Here is a 23830-nt window from a genome sequence, read left to right as displayed (position 1 = left end):
TACTTTTATTACAATGAATTATAATGTAGTGGAGAGATGACCATATGGCATGCTTCATTTCTGTGATTGCATATTGTTTAGCAATTGTGTGGGGTATAATGGCAGACTCTTTCCATTGCTTCAGCTATTCTCTGAGTGAATAATGTGCTTAGAGGTGCACTATTAATTCTTTCAGGCTATTAAGCTACCATCTGCGGTGACTGAGATGTAGTATTGGTGATGTTTGAGTTGTTTATTTGATGATGAGGAGGACCGATTAGTTCTCCACAGAAAGAAACTTCATCCAAGGTTGCAAATTGCGCTCCTCATTCCAGCCAACCATAAGATTGGAGATCAGAGCCACTGGTTCTCAAAGGTGGCTTTGGTACCCTTCAGCATCTCCACCATGACCCTCAAAGCAGTCCAACAAAAACAAGAACAATGGAAATAGTATTCACTGTTAGTGACAATGGATATTCTCTTTAGTCTTATATAAAGTGTGAAAACACCTAGTTAGGAAACTGGTATTTTTATATATGTGTAGCTTTGCTATGCAAAGACAGCTTCAAGAAAGATACCTTTGGCATTCTGATATAACCTGATTGCTGCCCCTGTGTAGACATTCGGTAGCTATTGCTGGTTTTCAATCTCTTTTTTCACTAGCACATCTAAGGTATGCCAGCGATTGTCTTGGGAACTGTGATTTTGGCAGTGATTTTCAAGAAGGAGGAGTGAGTCACAACAACTCTCTGATGCTGGAGCATTTGAACAAAAGCCCTGTCTTAGGGGCTTTTAAATTTTGATAGGGCTCTGTTATGGAGCTTGCACTCCAGGTGGCAATCATTATGAGACAGTTTGACGTAAAGTTTTGATAACTACTGGAGATGCATGAAGAATTTATTTTTTGTCAGAGTATATCATGTATTAAATACTCCTTTGGTAAACTGCTTCTCCTTGTGGTTCATTTGTGCATGTCTCATTAAAGACCCCAAGGCCATGTGTTCTGTCTGTTTTATAACCCTCCAGTATACCCTCTCTGCTGTTAATTGCCGCCTGAGGTTCTATACTTTGAGTCTAGAGTGTAATTTGCTCACTACTTAGTTTACCCAGTACTTAGTACAGCTTTAAAGTGATTTTCGTAGAATCATGGAAACCAGAGAACTGAGTAAATTTGCCCATTTTTTATTCTCTAAGCAAATGGGGGCCCCTGCTAATGCTAAGTAGAGGAGGAACTCCCCGGCTACTGCCCTGCCATAGGTTTGTAGAACTAGATGCTCAGTTTTGTTTGTCTTCTGGTAAGACAGTGATGGACTTCAAATAGTTGTAGTTTTATCTTCAGCAGATTCTGTTTTGCACAGGCACCTTGATAATTCAGTTTTGTTGTTTTTTTGTTTGTTTTGTTTTACCTGCAACAGTCCAGCATTCTGTTTATCGCCTCATGGAGAAAAACTTTTTGCTTTTCCTATAAACACACCTGTAACCTATCACACCTCCATAAGCCAGGCCAATTAATGCCTTTCCTCCCTCCCACTTATTTGCACACTCCAGGTAACCCATCCCCTAGGACTCTGCATGTAGCCCTTTCTTGAAATGATCTCTTCTTATAAATAACAAGACAAAAATCCACGGTGAAGGCAGATGTATGGTCTTCCCTCCAGACCAGCAAGTACCACTCTATTTGATTACAACCTGTTTTAAGAGAGCAGCTTGAACCCTTTGTTGATTGTGCCCGTTGGTGGACACTGAATAAGAAACAATGTAGCAGAGTATCTTTGGCACTCCACAAATGTGCCTCAGGAGTGTGGTTTACTTAGAAAACATGGATGTATGGTCTGTTTCTAAAGATTTTTTAGCTGGGCATGGTGGCATCCCAGCACTTTGGGATGCCGAGGCAAGTGGATCACCTAAGGTCAGGAGTTCGAGACCACCTAAGGTCAGGAGTTTGAGACAAGCCTGGCCAACATGGTGAAACCCCATCTCTACTAAAAATACAAAAATTAGCTGGGCATGGTGGCAGATGCCTGTAATCCCAGCTACTAGGGAAGCTGAGGCAGGAGAATCACTTGAACCCAGGAGGCGGAGGTTGCAGTGAGCCTAGATGGTGCCATTGCATTCCAACCTGGGTGACAAGAGCAAAATTCTGTCTCAATTAAAAAGAAAAAAAGGATTTCCAAGGAAATTATTTGTATGTTTAGTATTTCCATTACTTAATTTTAATAAATTATTTCTATATTTAATAACCATTACTATTAAAATTATCCTCTTCCACTACCATTGAGCCCATTTCCTTTCATTTAATTTATCACTAGAGAGAGAACATATGGTCACCTTTTTTGTATAATCCTTTCTATGCTTGCAAAGTCTTCCAGCTATGCCTGAATTTTCTCTTTTTTGAGTTAAATAATATTTATTCTTCAAACTTTCTTTAAACCTTTTGTATTTACTCCTTAAAATATTTTGATGACTTTTTTTAAATCTCAAGTTTTTCTAAGGTTTAGGCTACATTTGAAACAGTTCTAATAAGTACATATAAAGAAAATGACCTAGAAGTTTGAGAAATTCTGTAGCATCTTGTGTTAGTTTGGAGATTCCTCCTTTTCTGTTTGCATTTTGCATTCCTTTGCCCTCACTTTTCCTTACCAAACATGCCTTCATTCTCTCCTTTCTGCCAACTCAGGTGACACTCTACCCATGATTATTTTTTAGCACCTGTATTTGATTGTGGTTCTCTGTGTCAGAAGCATTTGTGGAGACTGTGACAATGTATCTCTAGAAGAGATAGCCAGTAAGCCAGAAAATAGATTACTTGGCGTTCCTCAGCCTATGGTTTATAATTATTAGACAGAGCATCCTGCCCAGTACATATTTGCATGCTGGTTGGCCTTCAAGTAAGTGTTCTCCTCTGGGAGTAATATTAGCAGGTAGCCACTAATGTTTTTCCCAGTTTAGTAATCAGACATTTTTACCTGAACTCAGTACTTGCTTGGAGGATTCTAATTAAGCTTACAACACTAGATACCATTTTTAAGTATTAATCAAGTGCTGGATTCTCTTTATATACAGAATGTATTATATATTATCCCCATTTTATAAGGAAACAAAAGCTCAGATTGGCCAAGCAACTTGTCCAGGGTTGCATAGCAAGTAAGTAGCACATCCAGGATTCAGATTCTTTCCAACTCTAAAGTCAGTGCTCTTTTGGGAATGCTGTTTTCTCCTCTTAGAAAAGAGAGAGTTTTTTTATGTTTTGTTTTGAGACAGGGTCTTGCTCTGTTGCTCAGGCTGGACTGCAATGGTGTGATCATAGCTCACTGCAGCCTTGACCTCTTGGGCTCAAGCAGTCCTACCACCTCAGCCTCCTGAGTAGTTGGGACTGCAGGTATGAGCCACCCATGCCAGGCTAATTTTTAAATTTTTTTGCAGAGATGGTGTCTCCCTATGTGGCCCAGGCTGGTCTGGAACTCCTGGTCTCAAGTGATTCTCCTGTCTTGGCCTCCCAAAGTGCTGGGATTATAGTCATGACCACCATGCCTGGCCAGATAAGAGTTTAAAACCAAAGTATATATTGCAAATAGCGAAGCTGAAGTGAGAGGATTAATGTTGCCTGATTAAAGCCAGTTCTTAACTTTTTAGTGTGCAGCCTGATGGGAATTGGCCAGTGTTGAAGAACCTGGGTTGTTAGAGTGATATTGGACTCTCATTGATGAGGTTTATGGCAGTTGTGATTTTGCCAGAAAATCTGAACACTAGGAGGTCGTGTCATGTGACTAGATAAACACATTTCTTAGTGAGGGAGTGTCCTAGACTCAGACCTAGTAGAACTTTTATATTTCATTTCTTTTCCTAACCTTGGTCTGCCCATTTCTTTTTTCTTTTTTTTTTTTTTTTGAGACGGAGTTTCGCTCTTGTTACCCACTCTGGAGTGCAATGGTGCGATCTCAGCTCACCGCAACCTCTACCTCCTGGGTTCAAGCAATTCTCCTGCCTCAGCCTCCTGAGTAGCTGGGATTACAGGCACGCGCCACCATGCCCAGCTAATTTTTTGTATTTTTAGTAGAGACGGGGTTTCACCATGTTGACCAGGATGGTCTTGATCTCTTGACCTCGTGATCCACCCACCTTGGCCTCCCAAAGTCTGCCCATTTCTTTATTTGACTTTTCTATTAGTGTCTGTGATACAAAATATACTATTCATAAACAAAATCTAGTTCCTGGTCTCCAAGAATTTACAATCTAATGAGAGAAAATAGGGATTCAAAAATAATAATAAAAGATAGTACTGTATGAGAATTGACAACAAAATCCTACGGGAACTTTAAGCTCAGGCTATGATAGTGGTGGAGACCAGCTGACCTCCTGCTTTGAACAACCATAGAACCAGATAAAATGTATATAAGAAATGTTGATTTTCAGACATTGAACAATAGACTGCATAGGACAGACAGTGATCCCTGAGAGAAGAAAATAAGCAAAGTGGGCTCTGAAAATGTCCTGACTCAGAGTTGCCAAACCACAGTGCAGGGAAGGGAAGCCCAACAAATCACAGCATTCTTACCAAATTGAAGAAACAGAAATTGAAGCTCAGGGAAACCAAGATGTCTGGAATTTGCTGAGCAAAATACTGGAAGGTAGTAAGATACACAGAGGAAGAACTCCAGAGGTCTGCAGAAGAAACCTCTGAGTCTTTGTCTGCTTACTGATCTGAGCATGCATTTGAAGAAACTACTGAGGCCAGGGGGAGACCACCAGAAAATAGCAAGCAGAACAATCCTTGATTTGTTGAATCCATGAATGGTTTGTGTTCTCTTCAGCCAGTCACCAAACATTGGATAGAGACTTCCTAGGTCAAAGTAGTTTTAGGAAAAGGCTGTTCTCTCTTTTTTTTTTTGGCCATAAAAGTGCTTAAAAACAAAACTCAGAAAGATCGACAGATTCCAAGTAACTTAACTGCATCACAGAACAAAGACCAACAAGACTTAAAGGAACAATAAAGTCCAGCACCCCCTCCAAAAAAATAAATAAATAACATTGAGTATATAGCGTCCAGTCAAAATGACCAGGCATGCAAATAAGCAGGAAAATACCTCCCACAAGTAAAAGAAAATAAAAACAAAACCAAAAATGCATAGATGATAGAATTAAGAGGCAAGAATATTAAAATAGCTGTTATAAATGTACTCCGTGTGCTTAAGAATGCAAGCAGAATACAAGCAGAGAAGTCAAAGCCATAAAAAAGACACACTTCCATCTAGAGATGAAACATATTATTAATATATGAAAAATACAGTAGATGAGATTAACAACAGGTTCTACACTAACCAGAAGAAAAGATCAGTTAATTTAAAGACATAAAAATACTATACAAAATGAAACCAGAAAATTGAATAAAAAACTACAAAACATCAGTGAATTGTGGTACAATATTAAGTGGCCTACATATGTGTAATATTAGTCTTAGAAGGAGGGGATAAAGAAAAAGTATTTACAGAAATGCTCAAATGCTTTGCAAATTTGATAAAAACTGTAAACACATAATAAAGTCAGTTCATCAAGAAGATAGAACAGTTTTAACTGTGTATACTTGTAATAAATTTAAGGTACTTGAAGCAAAAACACATAGAATTGAAAGGTGAAATAGACAAATCCAAAAAATAGATACTTCAGTATCACTTTCTCAATGATTGATAGAAAAGTATAGAAAAAAAAAACTGATAGAAAAGATTGATAGAAAAATATAGACTTGAACAACCAATATGACCTGATTTATAGGTCACTCTAGCCTAAACCAGTAGAATATGTATTCCATTTCAAGTGCCCACAGAACATTTGCCAAGAGAGACCGTATTCTAGGCCATAAAACAAGTTTTACTAAGTTTAGAATAACTGAAAACTTACAAAAACAAGTCAGTTGACCAGAGTAGAATTAAAGTAAAAATCAACAACAGAAAGATATCTGGAAGATCCTCAAATATATGGATATGAAACAACACCCTCCTAAAAACGTGGATTAAAGAAAAAATCATCAGGAAAACTGGAAAATATTTTTAATTGAACAATAAAATACACTGTCTCAGCTAGGCACAGTGGCTCACATCTATAATCCCAGCACTTTGGGAGGCCAAGACAGGTGGATCACTTGAGATCAGGAGTTCAAGACCAACCTGGCCAACGTGGTGAAACACTATCCCTACTAAAAACACACAAAAAATTAGCTGGTCGTGGTGGTACCTGTAATCCTAGTTGGGAGGCTAAGGAGGGAGAATTGCTTGAACCTGGGAGGCAGGGGTTACAGTGAGCCTAGAATGTGCCACTGCACTCCAGCCTGGGTGACAAAGTGAGACTGTGTCTCAAAAAAATATAAAGTATACTGTATCAAAGTTTATGGGAGGCAGATAAAGTAATGCTTAGAAAGAAATTTATATAATTCTCTTAAGTATCAGAAAAAAAGGAAGTTTTAAAATTAATGATCTAAGCTTCCAACTTAAGAAAGTAGATAACAAATTTTAAAAAAGAAGAATTTAATCTACCTGATTATAAGACTTAAAATAGGCTGGGCACAGTGGCTCATGCCTGTAATCCCAGCACTTTGGGAGGCCAAGGCAGGTCAGGAGTTTGAGACCAGCTTGGCCAACATGGTGAAACCCCGTCTCTACTAATAATACAAAAATTAGCTGGGCATGGTGGTGCACATCTGTAATACCAGTACTCAGGAGGCTGAGGCAGGAGAATCACTTGAACCCAGGAGGCAGAAGTTGCAGTGAGCCGAGATTGTGCCACTGCACTCCGGCCTGAGCAACAGAGCGAGACTCTGTCTCAAGAAACAAAAAAAGACTTACAAGAAAGTTACATTAATCAAGACAGTACAATATTGGCATAGGAATGTCTGTATAGATAATAGAATTGAGTATGAAATAGAACCACCTATATGGTCAATTGATTTTTTTGACAGAGCTGAGATTTCATTTACCTTTTAAAAACGTTTACTCAGTCATAATATACATACAGAAAAGTGTTCATGTCAATGATTTTTGATGAAAATGGCATGTTAATTCAATGAGGAAAAGATAACATTTTTAAAAAATGATGCTGAAATAACTGGATCTCCATATACAAAAAAATATATGACTTCCACCTGTAAATCACATTATATGCAGTAATAAACTTGAAATCGTTGTTAAACTGAAATGTAAATGCTAAAACTATACAACTATGAGAAGAGAACATAGGTGAAAAATCTTAGTGACTTTGAGTTAGGCAAAGATTTCTTAATTAGGACACCAAAAGCACAAAAAGAAAAAAAATTCATGACCTAGACTTCATCGAAATTAAAAACTTTTGCTTTTTATTTTTATTTTTTCGATAAGGAGTCTCTGTCACCCAGGCTGGAGTGCAGTGCTGTGATCTCGGCTCACTACAACCTCCGTCTCCCAGGTTCAGGCAATTCTCATGCCTCAACCTCCTGAGTAGCTGGGATTACTGGTGCCTGCCACCATGCCCAGCTAATTTCTGTATTTTTAGTAAAGTGGGGGTTTTGCCATGTTGGCCAGGCTGGTCTTGAACTCTGGACCTCAGGTGATCCACCCACCTCAGCCTCCTAAAGTGCTGGGATTACAGGTGTGAGCCAACACACCCGGCCTAAACTTTTGTTTTTTAAAAGATGCTACTACAGAAATGAAAAGTCAAGATGCAGACTGGGAGAAAATATATGTAAAACATATATCTGATAAAAGACTTGTATCCAGAATATAGAAAGGACTCATAATTAATAATAAGGAAAAAATGAGCAAAAGATTTGAACAGATGCTTCTCCAAAAAGATATAAAAATGGCAAATAAACATGGGGAAAGATGTTCAACATCATCAGACATTAGGGAAATGTAAATTGAAAGCACAATATCAGGATCATAATGATGGATGGAAGCCAGGACTAGGTTGCAGCTCTGACGTGGACAGACAGAGCAGCATGTGGAGGCTTGTATTATGAACTCTAGCTCCAGATCGACAACAAGAACAGACTAACAATCCCGAGAGGACCCACAGCCCCTCTGAAGGAAGAGGACTGCTTCTGCTGGACCCAGAGACTCCACAAATACTGTGAGTGCCCCAACTGCAGAAGTGGGAAAGGGAAATCCTCCTCTCCTGAACACACACTCCCACTGGAAAAACTGAAGGTCTGTTTGCAGGAGAAGTTTCCGACCTCACCTGGAGCTGAGTCAATTAAGACAGCCAGCAAAATACAGGGGGAGAGGAAGAAGCAAGAAAGGTCCTGGGAGCTCACTGGGTCCCGAGGCAGGCAATTCCTGCCTGGCACCACAGGGATCCATCAGGAGGGTGGCCTAGCCCTGCCCCACCTGACAGGCCTTCCCTATCCACCCTGGTAGCTGATGACAAAAGGCATATAATCTTGGGAGTTCTAGGGCCCAGCCTGCCGCTGGTTCCTCCCAATACTACCACAGCTGATGCTCTCTGGAAAGCACCACCTCCTGGCAGGAGGCCAACCAGCACAAAAATAAAGCATGGAACCCATTGCACTCCCCTTCCTCATGGAACCCATTGCAGCCCCCTGCCACCTTCACTGGAACTGGCTAGTATCCATGACTGAGAGACCCATAGATGGTTCACATCACAGGACTCGGTGCTTATAACCCCCAGTACCATCCCGGAGCCAGGCAGACTTGCTGGGTGGCTAGACCCAGAAGAGAGACAACAATCACTGCAGTTCATCTCAAAGGAAGCCACATCCATAGGAAAAGGGGGAGAGTACTACATCAAGGGAGTAACCCATGAGACAAAAGAATCTGAACAGCAGCATTTAGCCCTAGACCTTCCTTCTGACAGAGCCTCCCCAAATGAGAAGAAAACAGAAAACCAACTCTGAGAAGAAAACAGTAAAACAAGGCTCTTTAACACCTCCCCAAAATCACACCTGTTCACCAGCAATGGATCCAAACCAAGAAGAAAGCCCTGATTTACCCGAAAAATAATTCAGGAGGTTAGTTATTAAATTAATTAGGGAGGCACCAGAGAAAGGCGAAACCCAATGCAAGGGACTCCAAAAAATGTTACAAGAAGTGAAGAGAGAAATATTGAAGGAAATAGATAGCTTAAAGAAAAAGCAATCAAAACTTCAGGAAACATTGGACACACTTAGAGAAATGCAAAATGCCCTGGAAAGTCTCGGCAATAGAATTGAACAAGTAGAAGAAAGACATTCAGAGCTCTAAGACAAGGTTTTTGAATTAACCCAATCCAACAAAGGCAAAGAAAAAAGAATAAGAAAATATGAACAAAGCCTCCAAGAAGTCTGGGATTATGTGAAATAACCAAACCTAAGAATAATTGGTGTTCCTGAGGAAGAAGAAAAATCTAAAAGTTTGGAAAACCTATTTGGGGGATTAATGAGGGAAAATATCCCCAGCCTTGCCAGAGACCTAGACATCCAAATACAAGAAGTACAAAGAATACCTGGGAAATTCATTGCAAAAAGATCACTTAGGCATATTGTCATTAGGTTATCTAAAGTTAAGACAAAGGAAACAATCTTACAAACTGTGAGACAGAAGCAGTAGGTAACCCGTAACAGCAGATTTCTCAGCAGAAACACTGTAAGCTAGAAAGGATTAGGACCCTTTCTTCAGCCTCCTCAAACAAAACAATTATCAGCCAAGAATTTTGTATCCAGTGAAATTAAGCATCATATATGAAGGAAAGATAATCTTTTTCAGACAAACAAATGGTGAGAGAATCAGCCACTACCAAACCACCACTGCAAGAACTGCTAAAAGGAGCTCTAAATCTTGAAACAAATCCTGGAAACACATCAAAACAGAAACTCTTTAAAGCATAAATCACACAGGACCTATACAACAAAATACAAGTAAAAGCAAAAACAAAAAACGCAGAGTACACAGGCAACAAATAGCACAATGAATGCAAGGGTATACCTCATGTGTCCATACTAACATAACATTGAATGTAAACGGTCTAAATGCTCCACTTAAAAGATACAGAACCATGAGCAGATAAGAACTCACCAAGCAACTATCTGCTACCTTCAGGAGGCTCACCTAACACATTAAAGACTCACTTAAACTTAAGGTAAAGGGGTGGAAAAAGGCATTTCATCCAAAAGTGAGCAGGGGTAGCTATTCTTATATCTGACAAAACAAACTTTAAAGTTTGTTTTTTAACAGCAGTTAAAAAAGACAAAGAACATTATATAATGGTAAAAGGCCTTGTCCAACAGGAAAATATCACAATCCTAAACATATGTGCACCTAACACTGAAGCTCTCAAATTGATAAAACAATTACTAATAGACTTGGGAAATGAGATAGACAGAAACACAATAATAGTGGGGGACTTCAGTACTCCACTGAAGCAGTAGACGGGTCATCAAGAAAGAAAGTCAACAAAGAAACAGTAGATTTAAAATATACCTTGGAACAAATGGACTTAACAGATACATTCAGAACATTTCATCCAACACCTGCAGAATACATATTCTATTCAACAGAACATGGAACTTTCTCCAGGATAGACCATATGATAGGCCATAAAACGAACCTCAATAAATTTAAGAAAATTGAAATTATATCAAGCACTCTCTCAGACCACAGTGGAATAAAACTGGAAATCAACTCCAAAAGGAACCTCCAAAGCCATGCAAATACATGGAAATTAAATAGCCTGCTCCTGAATGAGCATTGGGTCAGAAACAAAATCAAGATGAAAATTTAAAAATTCTTTGAACTGAATGACAGTAATGACACAACCTATCAAGACCTCTGGGACACAGCAAATGCAGTGCTAAGAGGAAAGTTCATAGTCCTAAATGCCTACATCAAAGAGACCGAAAGAGCACAAACTGACATTCTAAGGTCATACCTCAAGAAACTAGAGAAACAAGAACAAACCAAACCCAAACCCAGCAGAAGAAAAATAACCAAGATCAGAGCAGAACTAAATGAAATGAAACAAATAAACAAAATACAAAAGATAAATGAAACAAAAAGCTGGTTCTTTGAAAAGGTAAATATAGTTGGTAGACCATTAGCAAGACTAAGAAAAAAAGAGAAAATCCAGATAACCTCATTAAGAAATGAAACAGGAGATATTACAACTGACATCACTGAAATACAAAAGATCATTCAAGGCTACTATGAACACCTTTACACACTACTATGAACATCTTTACACACATAAGCTAGAAAACTTAGAAGAGATGGATAAATTCCTGGAAAAATATAACCTTCCTAGCTTAAATCAGGAAGAATTAGATACCTTGAACAGACCAATATGAAGCAGTGAGATTAAAATGGTAATTTAAAAATTACCAACAAAAGTCCAGGACCAGACAGATTCACAGCAGAATTCTACTAGACATTCAAAGAATTGGTACCAATCCTTTTCACACTATTCCACAAGATAGAGAAAGAAAAAACCTTCCCTAATTTGTTCGATGAAGCCAGCATCATCCTCATATCACCACCAGGAAAGGATATAACCAAAAGAAAACTACAGACTGGTATCTTTGATGCACATAGATGCTAAATTCCTAAACAAAATACTAGCTAACTGAATCCAACAACATATCAAAAAGATAACCCACCACAATCAAGTGGGTTTCATACCAGGGATTCAGGGATGGTTTAACATACACAAGTCAGTGTGATACACCACAAAAACAGAATTAAAAACAAAAAATCACATGATCATCTCAATAGATGCAGAAAAAGCATTCGACAAAGCCCAGCATTGCTTTATGATTATAACTCAGCATACAAAGGCATACCTCAATGTATTAAAAGCCATCTATGACAAACCCATAGCCAACACAATACTGAATGGGGAAAAGTTGAAAGCATTCCCTTTGAGAACTGGAACAAGACAAGGATGCCCACTCTCACCACTCCTCTTCATCGTAGTACTGGAAGTCCTAGCCAGAGCAATCAAGACAAGAGAAAGAAATAAAGGGATTCCAAATCGGTAAAGAGGAAGTCAAACTGTTACTGTTTGCTGATGATATGATTGTTTACCTCAAAAACCCTGAAGACTCCTCCAGAAAACTCCTAGAACTGATAAAAGAATTCAGCAAAGTTTCTGGATACAAGATTAATGTACACAAATCAGTAGCTCTTTTATACACCAATGGCAGTCAAGCAGAGAATCAAATCAAGAACTTAACTCTTTTACAATAGCTGCCAGAAAAATAAAATACTTAGAACTATACCTAACCAAGGAGTCAAAAGACCTCTACAAGGAAAACTACAAAACACTGCTGAAAGACATCATAGATGACACAAACAAATGGAAACATATCTCATGCTCATGGATGGGTAGAAACAACATTGTGAAAATGACCCTACTGCCAAAAGCAATCTACAAATTTAATGCAATCCCCATCAAAATACCACAATTATTCTTTACAAAATTAGAAAAAACTATTCTAAAATTCATACAGACCCAATAAAAAGCCCACATAGCCAAAGTAAGACTAAGCAAAAAGAACAAATCTGGAGGCATCACACTACCTGATTTCAAACTATACTGTAGGGCCCTAGTCACCAAAACAGCATGGTAGTGGTATAAATATAGGCACGTAGACTAGTGGAACAGAAGAGAGTACCCAGAAATAAACCCAAATACTTACAGCCAACTGATCTTCAACAAAACAAACAAAAACATAAAGTGGGGAAAGGACACCCTTACACCCTTTTCAACAAATGTTGCTGGGATAATTGGCTGGCCACATGTAAGAGAATGAAATTGGATCCTCATCTCTCACCTTATAGAAAAATCAACTGAAGATGGATTAAGGACTTAAATCTAAGACCTGAAACTATTAAAATACTAGAAGATAACACAGGAAAAACCCTTCTAGACATTTGCTTAGGCAAGGATTTCATGACCAATAACCCAAAAGCAAATGCAATACAAACAAAGATAAGTAGTTGGGACTTAATTAAACTAAGGAGCTTTTGCATGGTGAAAGGAACAGTCAGCAGAGTAAACAGACAACCCACAGAGTGGGAGAAAATCTTTACAATCTAAACATCTGACAGAGGACTAATATCCAGAATCTACAGCAAAGTCAAATATCAGTAAGAAAAAATCAAACAATCCCATCAAAAAGTGGGCTAAGGACATGAATAGACAATTCTCAAAAGAAGATATACAAATGGCCAAAAAACGTGAAAAAATGCTCAACATCACTAATGATCAGGGAAAGGCAAATCAAAACCACAATGTGATACCTTACTCCTGTAATAATCAAAAAATATAAAAAACAGTAGATGTTGGCATGGATGCAGTGATCAGAGAACATTTCTACACTGCTGGTGGGAATGTAAACTAGTACAGCCACTATGGAAAACAGTGTAAAGATTCCTTAAAGAACCAAAAGTAGAACTATCATTTGATCCAGCAGTCCCACTACTGGGTGTCTACCCAGAAGAAAAAAGTCATTATTCAAAAAAGATACTTGCATATGTATGTTTATAGCAGCATGATTCACAGTGCAAAATCATGGAACCAACCCAAATGCCCATCAGTCACCGAGTGGACAAAGAAACTGTGGTATATAGATACAATGGAATACTACTCAGCCATAAAAAGGAATGAATTAATGGCATTTGCAGCGACCTGGGTGTGATTGGAGACTATTATTCTAATTGAAGTAACTCAGGAATGGAAAACCAAACATCGTATGTTCTCACTGATATGTAGGAGCTAAGCTATGAGGACGCAAAGGCATAAGAATGACACAATGGACTTTGGGGACTTGAGGGAAAGTATGGGAGGCGGCGAGGAATAAAAGACTGCAAATAGGGTGCAGTGTATACTGCTCAGGTGATAGGTGCACCAAAATCTCACAAATCACCGCTAAAGAACTTACTCATGTAACTAAATACCACCTGTACCTCAATAACTTATAGAAAACTTAAAAAAAAAAAATGAAACCACAATGAGACACTACAGCACACTGATTAAAATGACAAAAATTACAGAGATTGCAAATGTTGGTGATAAAGAGGAATTGTAACTCATAGACACGGCTAGTAAAGATACAAAATGGTATAGACACTCTGGAAAATGTTTAGCAGCTTGTTTTAAAGTGAAAGATTCACTTACTATATGACCCAACTTTACTCAAGATAAGTGGAAACCTAGATCCACACAAAGACTTTGATGCAAATGTTCATAGTGGCTTTTTTAAAATAATAGCCCCAAACTGGAAGGTACCCAAATGCCCATCAGCTGATGAATGGATAAACAAATCGTGGCATATCAACACAATGGAATATTGGTCAACAACAAAAAAGAAATGAATTATGTCCTATCATGCTACATGAAAGGAGCCACACACAAAAGTGTACAAGCAGTATTACATGATTGTGAAATTCTAGAAAAGGTGAAACTATGGTGACAGAGGTTTCTGTGTGTATACTTTTTTTTTAAGCCAAAGGGAAGTGAAATGTATTGTGATTCTTACCCCATTTTTTTATTATAATAGAAGACCTGTAGCTGTCTTAAAGATTTGTAACGTGAACGATCAAAATGAACAATTTGCTTAGAATCACATGGTGAATGAAGTGGATGACAAATTTGAATTTTTGCTATTTTGGGTCAGTGAAATGTGACTATATCATACTAACACATTTTTTTTTCTGATGATCCTAAATGGTCTCTGGAAAATCTTCCAGAAAAATCATTCTGAGAATGGTGTCCTTAGTGGTTGCACCATTGGAGTAAATTTATAGCCTCCTTGAGTTCAGTATTTGAAAGATCTAAGTGTTTTGAGATTTCCTTTTTTAAAAAGATAGTTTAGTTTTATTTATGTCTTTTAAATCACTCTTTTTTCTAGACCATCACTTTGAACATTCATTGGTAACAGCCAATAATACCTGATTTTCAGATAAAGAATCCAGGGAATCAGTCTAATGGCTGCAAAGCCTTCCTGAGCATTTGCCAGGACCAACAGCCAAGCAGCCCCACAGGCAGGAGTCCCAAAAAGAGTAAGAAGTAATTTTCTCATAATCAAACCTATCTGAAATGGACATGGGCTATCTTGAGGAAAAAGTGAATGTCCCTGGTTTAGATGGCAACTGCAGACTCTGTTGGCAGGCACATATGAGAGATGTTTTAAGCATCAGATGGAGTGTTGGACTAATGCATGCACTCTGTGGGCATGTCACTGGAGCCAGGCTTCCTAAATGGGCTACAGCTGGAGCGATTCTGAGCCTATCATGGAAAACTTCATCTAGCTTTAGATCTTGCGGGTATTAAGAAGATAGACTTTCTGTGACACAGCCTTGGAATCCAGATTTCAACGAGGGCAGTTCTTTAGCCTGTTAGAAATGTAAGTGCCTCTGTACAGTTCTGAAAGATACCATTAAAATGGTATGTTAAAAATGAAACTTATAATTACTATTGGAAGATGAAACTTATAATTACTATCGATTAGTAATTCAAGTGAGAAATTGAGGAGTAAAAGAAGTTTTATATTTAGATTCTTGTTCTTTAAAGAACATTGGCCAGGTGCAGTGGCTCACACCTATACTCTTAGCACTTTGGAAGGTTGAGGCGAGTGGATCACGTGAGGTCAGGAGATCAAGACCAGCCTGGCCAACATGGTGAAACCCTGTCTCTACTAAAAATACAAAAATTAGTCAGGCGTAGTAGCGGGCGCCCATAGTCCCAGCAACTCAGGAGGCTGCAGCAGGAGAATCGCTTGAGCCCAGGAGGCGGAGGTTGCAGTGAAACAAGATCGCACCACAGCACTCCAGCCTGGGCAATAAGAGCAAGACTCTGTCAAAAGGAAAGAAGGAAGGGAGGGAGGGAGAGAGGGAAAGCATCTTTGATCTTCTGGTAGTAATTGAATGGCATTGTTTCTTGCCTTCTCAATGAAAGACCAGGGAATGCAAATTGCAGATAAGAGCTTTTCTGGAGCTTACCTCTATCTCATGTATTTCTCAGGGCTTGTTGTGCAGACCACTGTTTTTACATCATCGATTATGTGAGTAAGATGGGAAGAAAGGAGAGTCAGTTACACCTTTGGAAGATGAAACTTTTAATTTGTATGATAGTACATAAGTTTTCAGGGTACTCTCATTCAGGAGTAAGTGAAAGTTTATCACACTTAATGACACCAGTATATAAATTTTTAAGGGTAGAGCCAAAACAGCCAAAACACTGAAAAATAGTTGTGTGTGTTTGTGTGATTACCAAACCTTCTGAATGTGCATTTGGTTACACTACCTCTTTGCTCTTTGAGATCAACATGAATGTTGCCTGCTCCATCAGAATGAAATGTGCCATTTAGAGGAATTGTTTTAACTGTGGGTCTTACAGGCACTGTTCTTGCCCTCCCCAGACACAGGTGTGTTTGCAGTGGTGAACAGCCATTCCTTGTCCTTGCTGGGGAAGCTGACCATCAGTGCTGCCTTTAACATTGTTTATATCTACACCTCTGAGCTTTACCCTACAGTCATCAGGTATGTGTCTCATACAGCCGCACTCTTCACACGTTCTACACTTTGTCATCCATTCTTGCACCAACAGAGGTGTGGTACTCATTTCATCTGCTTCTGGAGTTAGTGTGGGGCAGCAGTAATTCAGCAAGCAGTTGAGGCTGAGAACCTGCCTTTGCAGACTGCTGCTCTCTGCCTGCTTAGCTAGGAACATGTCACTTTATGGTGGACCGAATACCCTAGTGTAAGTTGTAAGAGAAGTACTGTACTCTAGGCATATTCTGTCACCCAAACAGTGCGTAGATGCTGTTATTATTTTGGTGGATTTATTTATTTGTTTATTTATTAATTTTTTGAGATGGAGTCTCGCCCTGTTGCCCATGCTGGAGTGCAACGGCTTGATCTCGGCTCACTGCAACCTCTGCTTCACAGGTTCAAACGATTCTCCTGCCTCCGCTTCCTGAGTAGCTAGGATTACAGGCACCTGCCACCACACTCAACTTTTTTTGTATTTTTAGTAGAGACAGGGTTTCACCATGTTGCCCAGGCTGGTCTGGAACTCCTGACCTTGTGATCCCCCTGCCTCAGCCTCCCAAAGTGCTGGGATTACAGGCATGAGCCACCGCGCCCAGCCAGTGGTGGCTTTTATTTATTCAGTCACCCATCCTGCATCAGACATAACAGACAAGGGGGCAAGCTCCTTATTCTTTCAGAGCCTACATTTTAACACAAAATACACACATTTTTGAAAGATAATTTCATGTAGTAATAAGAGAATATCAGAGTTAAACAGCAATTGTTAAAGCTGAGTTCTTAATAAGATTTGCTTATATTGAAAAGAATAAATATCCAGCCTAAATTTTCCTTCATAAAATAAGTCTAAAAGCAAGAAACACACCCAAATTTGAAGGATGGGGGTGCAGCTGAGGCTTTGCAGAACTGCTTCTGTGGCCTGGGCAGGTATTCCCTCAGCCAGCCCTTTCCCAATCTTTTAGAGGATCGTTCCAAACTATCCTTCTCCTTCCCTTATCCATGCAAGAAGCCTCATGGTTCTTTCTGTCTGTTAATTTAAAATTATTATTTCCTAGTAAGAGATCAGAGTGTCTGCAGTTAGCTAGTAATTTCCCAGTTGGTCCTATAACCTACTTTACCTGGCTACTGGCTATAAAACTAGGATGATGATTTTGTCCAAACTGGGACGATTTGAAGTGCAAATGTGGGTGTTATGAACATTTCAGCTGGTATTACAGAGTGTTATATCCCTCTACCCAAAACCATTAATTACCATTCTCTCTCCCTCCTTCCCTCCCTCTCTGCTTCCCACCTTTTTTATGCCTGCACTCCCCATAAAGGTGTTCTTGATTTCCTGACAGTACACACTTAGTCAATTTCTATGTATATGCTTAACACTTTGTTAATTAGTTGAGTTTAAATAAATGAGCAACCTTTTCAGATCATAAAACCCTGCCTCTCTGTAGGAGATCTAAGGCATAAAAATCCATGGGAACTTTTAATTTAAAAATATTCAAATGCTCATTTCTGTATCATCCTCTGTGCATGCACTGTCCAGTAGGGTAGTTACTAGCCTCAAGTAGCTATTTAAATGTAAATTAAATTAATTAAATAAACATTCAGTTCTTCATCCTCACCGGCCACATTTCAAGCACTCAGTAGTGCATGCGTCTAGTGGCTTCCACATTGGACTGGGTAATTATAGGACATTCTTAGCATCTCAGGAAGGTCTAGTAGACAGCTCTAGAACTCACTGCTTTCTAGGATCCTGTGCTTCCACTTCAGGACATGCTATTCAAGGTCCACTGCTGCCCCGCAAGTGTCTCTTAATTCCCCCGCTAGAACTTACTGATGTGTTTTTACTTATGCTTTTCAGGAATGTTGGACTTGGAACTTGTTCCATGTTCTCCCGAGTTGGTGGGATTATTGCTCCCTTCATCCCCTCACTGGTTGGTTTGTACCTTCTAGTTTTGTTTTTCTTGATTCTCTGCTTTGGAAATGCTTATGCTTTTGAGTAGAAAGAGGTGATGAACAGATGTCATTTAAGATCAGCTGACACAAATGTCCCTTTTAGATAGTACTCCATCAGGGCAGATGAACTCTTATCGAGGATTCATTTGCCTCCAATGGGTCTGACTTTTTGTTCATCTGGATTCATTAGAGGGTCTGCTAATGCCAGTGTGCCCCATTCCTGTCCCCACAAAAAAGTCAGTCAACTGATAAATATGTATGACACTTCGGCTGTGTACTGGGCTCTGTGCTGAGCACTTATAGATATCATCACATGCAATTCTCATAGTGACCATAAAAGGTAGGCATTGTTGTTACCCTTGTATTAAATATGAGAAGTGCTACAGAAAGAGGTTAAATACCTTTCCCCAAGAACACACCTCTTAGAAAACAACATTAGAGCAGAAATATGCCTCGCACTGTATCTGTTTATATTTTTTTGAAATTTTCCAAGTTTGATAGTCAAAGAAAAGGAAACAGATTAAATGACAGCCCTAAAATCCTTCATCTTAAAATGCTCAGAATCTGAGAAAGAACCCAGGGGACCCCTATGCAAGTCTCTCCTTAGTTTGATTTGTGACTTTCCCCAGCCAAAACTTTTTGAAAGGCAACTAGATTTGGTGTGGGGCTTGTGGACCTGTTCTGTGGACAACTGTTCATTACTTAGGCAGGTCTCTGAAATGCCATTATAACCTTTTCATTTTCTGAGGTGCAGTACATTTCCCTTCTCTGAGTATCTCTTTCCATTGTCTCATGATTAATTTTAGGTCACAAGACCCTTCTCATGAAGGAGTCATGTTAGGTCTGTGTTTTATTCTGCAAAATATAGGTACTGTTAAAGATGTCTGACCTCGGATAGCTATCCTAGAACTTTATAATACCCAGCACTGTGTCTCTGTCGCTTCCTATAAGTTTAGAAGAAGGGAAAGTGTGTGTTCCCCTCGTTTCAGCAACAGGCCCACAGTGCTGGACATACGTTTGCATGTAGTTGGCTAGAGATGAGAGATTCTCCTCCGTCCTCTTCCTCCTCATCCCCCTCTTCTGCTCTGTTCTGTCTCTCCCTTCTCCTCCCCCTTCTCCCTTTTCCACCTCCTTCTCCATTATCTCTTCACTTTGAAAAATCAGGAAAAATTTGTCTGAGGGGAAATTATAATTAGTAGTGGACCTACCCATGGAATTTGGAAGGCTAAACCAGAAGATCATAAAGCTTAGCAGGAATTCTAGAATGTTGATCAGCTCAGAAAAGCCCCAGAGAATCACCCTGGAAGCAACTGTTTTTCATGTTTTCTTTGAACCTGTTTGTGATGAAATGTTTCCGTTTTCCTGAATATATGTTTTGGGTCTTTGAAACAATTGTTTGTATCACCAGCCCTTTACCATGTTCAATTTAAGAAGTTTATAAACATATGCCTATGGTAGGGTTGGTTTTTTGAAAGAATTTTTACGCCTTTAATCCCTGGATCTCTCAGTTATGGTGTTAAGGTATATGGGATGGTTTGGCCAATTCCAGGATTGAGAACTTTAAAGTTCATCATCAGCAAGTATTTTTGGGGTGCCTCTGTGCGAAGTGTGTGTGGAGAACACTGTGTTATAAGTTGCTTGTTCACCTGGAATGGAAGCTGAACTGAGATGATGTCCTGTCAACTCTGGCCATATACGCCTGCCTGCTCAGAGGCAGCCTGACCTCTTCTCCCATAGTACCCACCCCAGGCATGAAATTGCTGCTTCTGATCCACAAACCAGTGCTGTCCTTTTATTTACTCTCAGCTCTGCATGCCCAAGGAATGATTCTCTGATTTCCCAGGATAATTATTTATGTGGAAAGAAGTGGTTTATAGTGAAGTCTAGTGGGAGGTCATGACATGGGTGGTACACATGACAGTTTCTCAAGTCATGAGACTGTTTGCCTTACATCCTAAGGAAACTAACACTCTGGTTTTGTTTGTTTTCATTCCACTCCCTGCCTCCGCAGAAATATGTGCAATGGTCTTTACCATTCATTGTCTTCGGAGCCACCGGCCTGACCTCCGGCCTCCTGAGTTTGTTACTGCCAGAAACCCTTAACAGTCCACTGCTAGAGACGTTCTCTGACCTTCAGGTGTATTCATATCGCAGGCTGGGAGAAGAAGCGTTATCTTTACAGGCCTTGGACCCTCCACAGGTGTGATATTTTTCTTAATCATTATACCACTTGGATGTTGGCAGTTATTGAAAAAAAGAAAGAATGGGTTAAATTAAATAGAACTGAGTAAAACTGCTGGAAAACAAAGGTAGGATCTAATAGTGGCTGATTTTCAGAGAAATAAAGATGATCGATGATTCATTAGCTTTCCTAGAACACTTTAGGAGCTAATTTCTTGGGGGAATAGATGTCATAAAAATACATTTGTCAGTTCAATAGCTAGATGGTAGTTTCCATTTCAGAAATGTCATGACATCATTTCACTGCCCTTTTCTTCTTTCCTGTTTCAGTGTGTGGACAAGGAGAGCTCTTTAGGGAGCGAAAGTGAGGAAGAGGAAGAATTTTACGATGCAGATGAAGAGACTCAGATGATCAAGTGAAGAGCCCTAGATTCCCGCTAAGAAGCAAAGGATCATCTTTTATGCCTCTGGCTAAGGCAGGTTCTCATGAATCTTAAGAGAGTTGTAAAAAGAGAGGCTTGGCTTGAATGTACATAGATGGTACCACGTGGACTGATGTTTTTAGGCCCAGAAGTTGGAGAAGAGATCTCATGAGAGACAACATCACTGCATTGAGAGAATAGTTGTTAATTTGTTTAAAATTTAAGTTCTGCTCAGAATCATAACATCTGGCAGAACAGCCCAAACCCACATTCCAGAGTGGTAGGCTCATTTGTTTCTAGAGGTTTCATCATGTTGCTTTTCCTTCATCATGATCTAAATAAAGGCAGATATGTAAAATTTCTCACTATTTTGGTGGAGTAAGATAAGCTATCCTTAAGGTTTAATCTTTTACTCTGATGTTGGACATTTGCCCCTATCAGTTGCTCCTCAGGAATATTCTGGTACAGGTTAACATCAGCATTTTAATTTTGTGTCCAGGGAAAAGCACCCAGAGGTCATCTGTGTGTCCCGAGACCCTCCAGCTTTTTCTCAGCTGATGAAATGTGAGTCCTCAGCTTGGTACCCAGCCTGCTGGTTGACTGGGGCTCCTCATGCCTTGAGTCCCACAGATGATTCATTAGGAAAATCCAGATGTACCAAAGCAGTTTACTCAGAGTCAGTGGTGTGGCTGTGGCTGCCTGTCAGCTCCCTTGGATACTATATTGTGTGATTTCTTCCTTTCCCACTAATACGCACATCCAGCAAAATTTCCATCTGAGATTCTAGTACTTCGAAATCATGCCTAATAAATGAGAAAGCTTTAAGGAGAGGGCAGTTAAACAGTGACATGTTGAGTACCTGGAGGAAAAAAAAAGGTAGTTTTTAATACGGGAGAAAATAAAATTATCTTTGATAAATTTTATTTGTTTTGCTTTCAGTATTGTGCCAGGAGGGATTTGAACAATATTTAAGAATGTCTTGTCCTAGATCTAATTAGACAGCCCCCACCTGTTTAATTAGAATGGAAGGTTCAGCAATTTCATAGGAAATGTTGGTTTTTCATTAAGTGCTACCAACTTTCAAGTGAATCAAAATTATAATTGATTTCCTAAAATCATGTCCTGAAAATGTGTTTTCCCATGAAACTCGAATACTATCTCAAATAGGAATATAAACCTGGAGTCAACAAGCTTAGGCAGCATTGATTTAGGTCACTTTCCCAACGAGGAAAATTTCTGTGTTTTCAGAATTTCCATTTCTACTAACCTCTTGGAGGAAAAGAAATTGGATTAGAGAGAAATAGAAGATGTCACTGTGACTGCTTCTGGAAGTGCTGGAAGCATCACCCCAATTGGCTCCAAATACGTTTTGTTGCACATTGACTTCTGGTTTGCACTGTATCAGTATGTACCTTTGTAATGGTTATTTTTATGTCTTTTGTGCCCTTGATTATTAATTAGGCTCTTGATAAACAGAGGCCATCTCCGCAACTGTTTATTTTTCCCTGCTAGGCCCAGAACATTGACCTAGACACAGTAAGGACCTGTTTCTAGCCATCAGGGAGATTGTGGAACTCCTCCCAGTATACTTTTTGCAAACTCCAGGCAAATATGACCCAAACTTCCAAATTGTTGTATCCTGCTTAAGTTTCTCTGGAAAATAAATACCTTCTCACCATCAGAATAGGAAGAGAGGAAGAACTTACAAAGACACTTAAAAGTTCTTCTTAAATGGTGGTTGTGAATTTAAGATAAAGCAGTGAACTAACATATGCATAATTTTTGATTAGTTGGAGCTTTCTTTGTATTATAAGAGTAATATATCCCATTACAGAAAATTTGGAAACTAGAAATTTAAAAATGTATCACTCATATGTCCAACATCGAGAGAAAACCAGTGTTATGGGTATATTCCATTTGAAGACCAGTTGGGAGTCCATCTCTTTAGTGGCACTGCCTCTGGCTAAACAGAGTTCAATGAGTTCTATCCCTGAGTTTCTTAGCTGTGGAGTAGAAAATAGCGGGGAGAGATCTACAACTTGAATACGTGTTACTTAATAAGGTGAGGCTGGCCATCAGTTGCTTATGTCAGATGTATCACTAAATTTTCTTTCTAGATAGTCCTTGAGCAAAATTTAATAATTACTGTTTTTTATTTCTACTGCCTTTATAAAATCAGAATTTTCTCCTTTTGATAATACTGTTGAAGACTATTGATGTAGAGAATGTGTATGTGTGTATATTTGTATTGATTAAATTATTGGAAAACTTTTCATTGATAGGTGATGTATTTTGGTTGTGCAGATGGTTTGTAAAAAGTATTCTGTTTTTTTATTCTATTCAAAATTAATTTTTTTTCTCCTAAAGTGAAGCTAGAAAAATAAAGATAAGATATATAAGAAACCACAGAGTTTCGAGGGTGAAAGTTCTCATTAGCAGCTTGTCCAGAATATTTACACCACACAAATATTTTGAAAGAAACCATGTTGAAATTTTCTGATTTTGTGAGTTACAGCCACAGCCCATTAAAGGCAATACTTGTTATCTGGCTGCTTTCAAGCCATGCAGATATTCTTTAGTATTTAAAAATGAGCAAATAAACAAAATGAGGGAAATAAATGAAGAAAATGAGTTTCTGAGACACTGCTTAAGTGGCCGTAAATTGGACAGAATTTTTATGGTGGGCAAACTGATGAAGATACTTTTAGTAGGTGATTTATATTCGTAAATATAAATATAAATTTATAGTACATATTGAAATAATTGTCACTACTATATCAGAATTAAAAGGCA

General features: G+C 38.9%; 1 protein-coding gene across 2 annotated transcripts in view; it reads left to right on the top strand.

Moving 5' to 3' along the window:
- The window catches only part of SLC22A15 (solute carrier family 22 member 15), an 84909-nt gene extending 61464 nt beyond the window's left edge, over nt 1–23445 (top strand). The window contains exons 9-12 of one of the 2 annotated variants that reach the window (XM_012458878.3): nt 16355–16475; nt 18340–18412; nt 20446–20634; nt 20946–23445. In XM_012458878.3, the coding sequence (XP_012314301.1) occupies nt 16355–16475; nt 18340–18412; nt 20446–20634; nt 20946–21035 (473 nt within the window). In that variant the 3' untranslated portion in view covers nt 21036–23445. Of the gene's footprint in view, nt 1–16354; nt 16476–18339; nt 18417–20445; nt 20635–20945 lie in introns of those variants that run through there. The other variant, XM_064372662.1, reaches the window with a different exon arrangement.
- Nucleotides 23446–23830: the final 385 nt, after the last annotated feature.

Source organism: Aotus nancymaae, unplaced genomic scaffold (genome assembly GCF_030222135.1).
Source record: "Aotus nancymaae isolate 86718 unplaced genomic scaffold, 86718_ANA_hifiasm-v0.15.2.pri h1tg000007l, whole genome shotgun sequence".
Taxonomy (NCBI): Eukaryota; Metazoa; Chordata; class Mammalia; order Primates; family Aotidae; genus Aotus; species Aotus nancymaae.
This window is presented reverse-complemented; position numbering and strand designations above follow the sequence as displayed.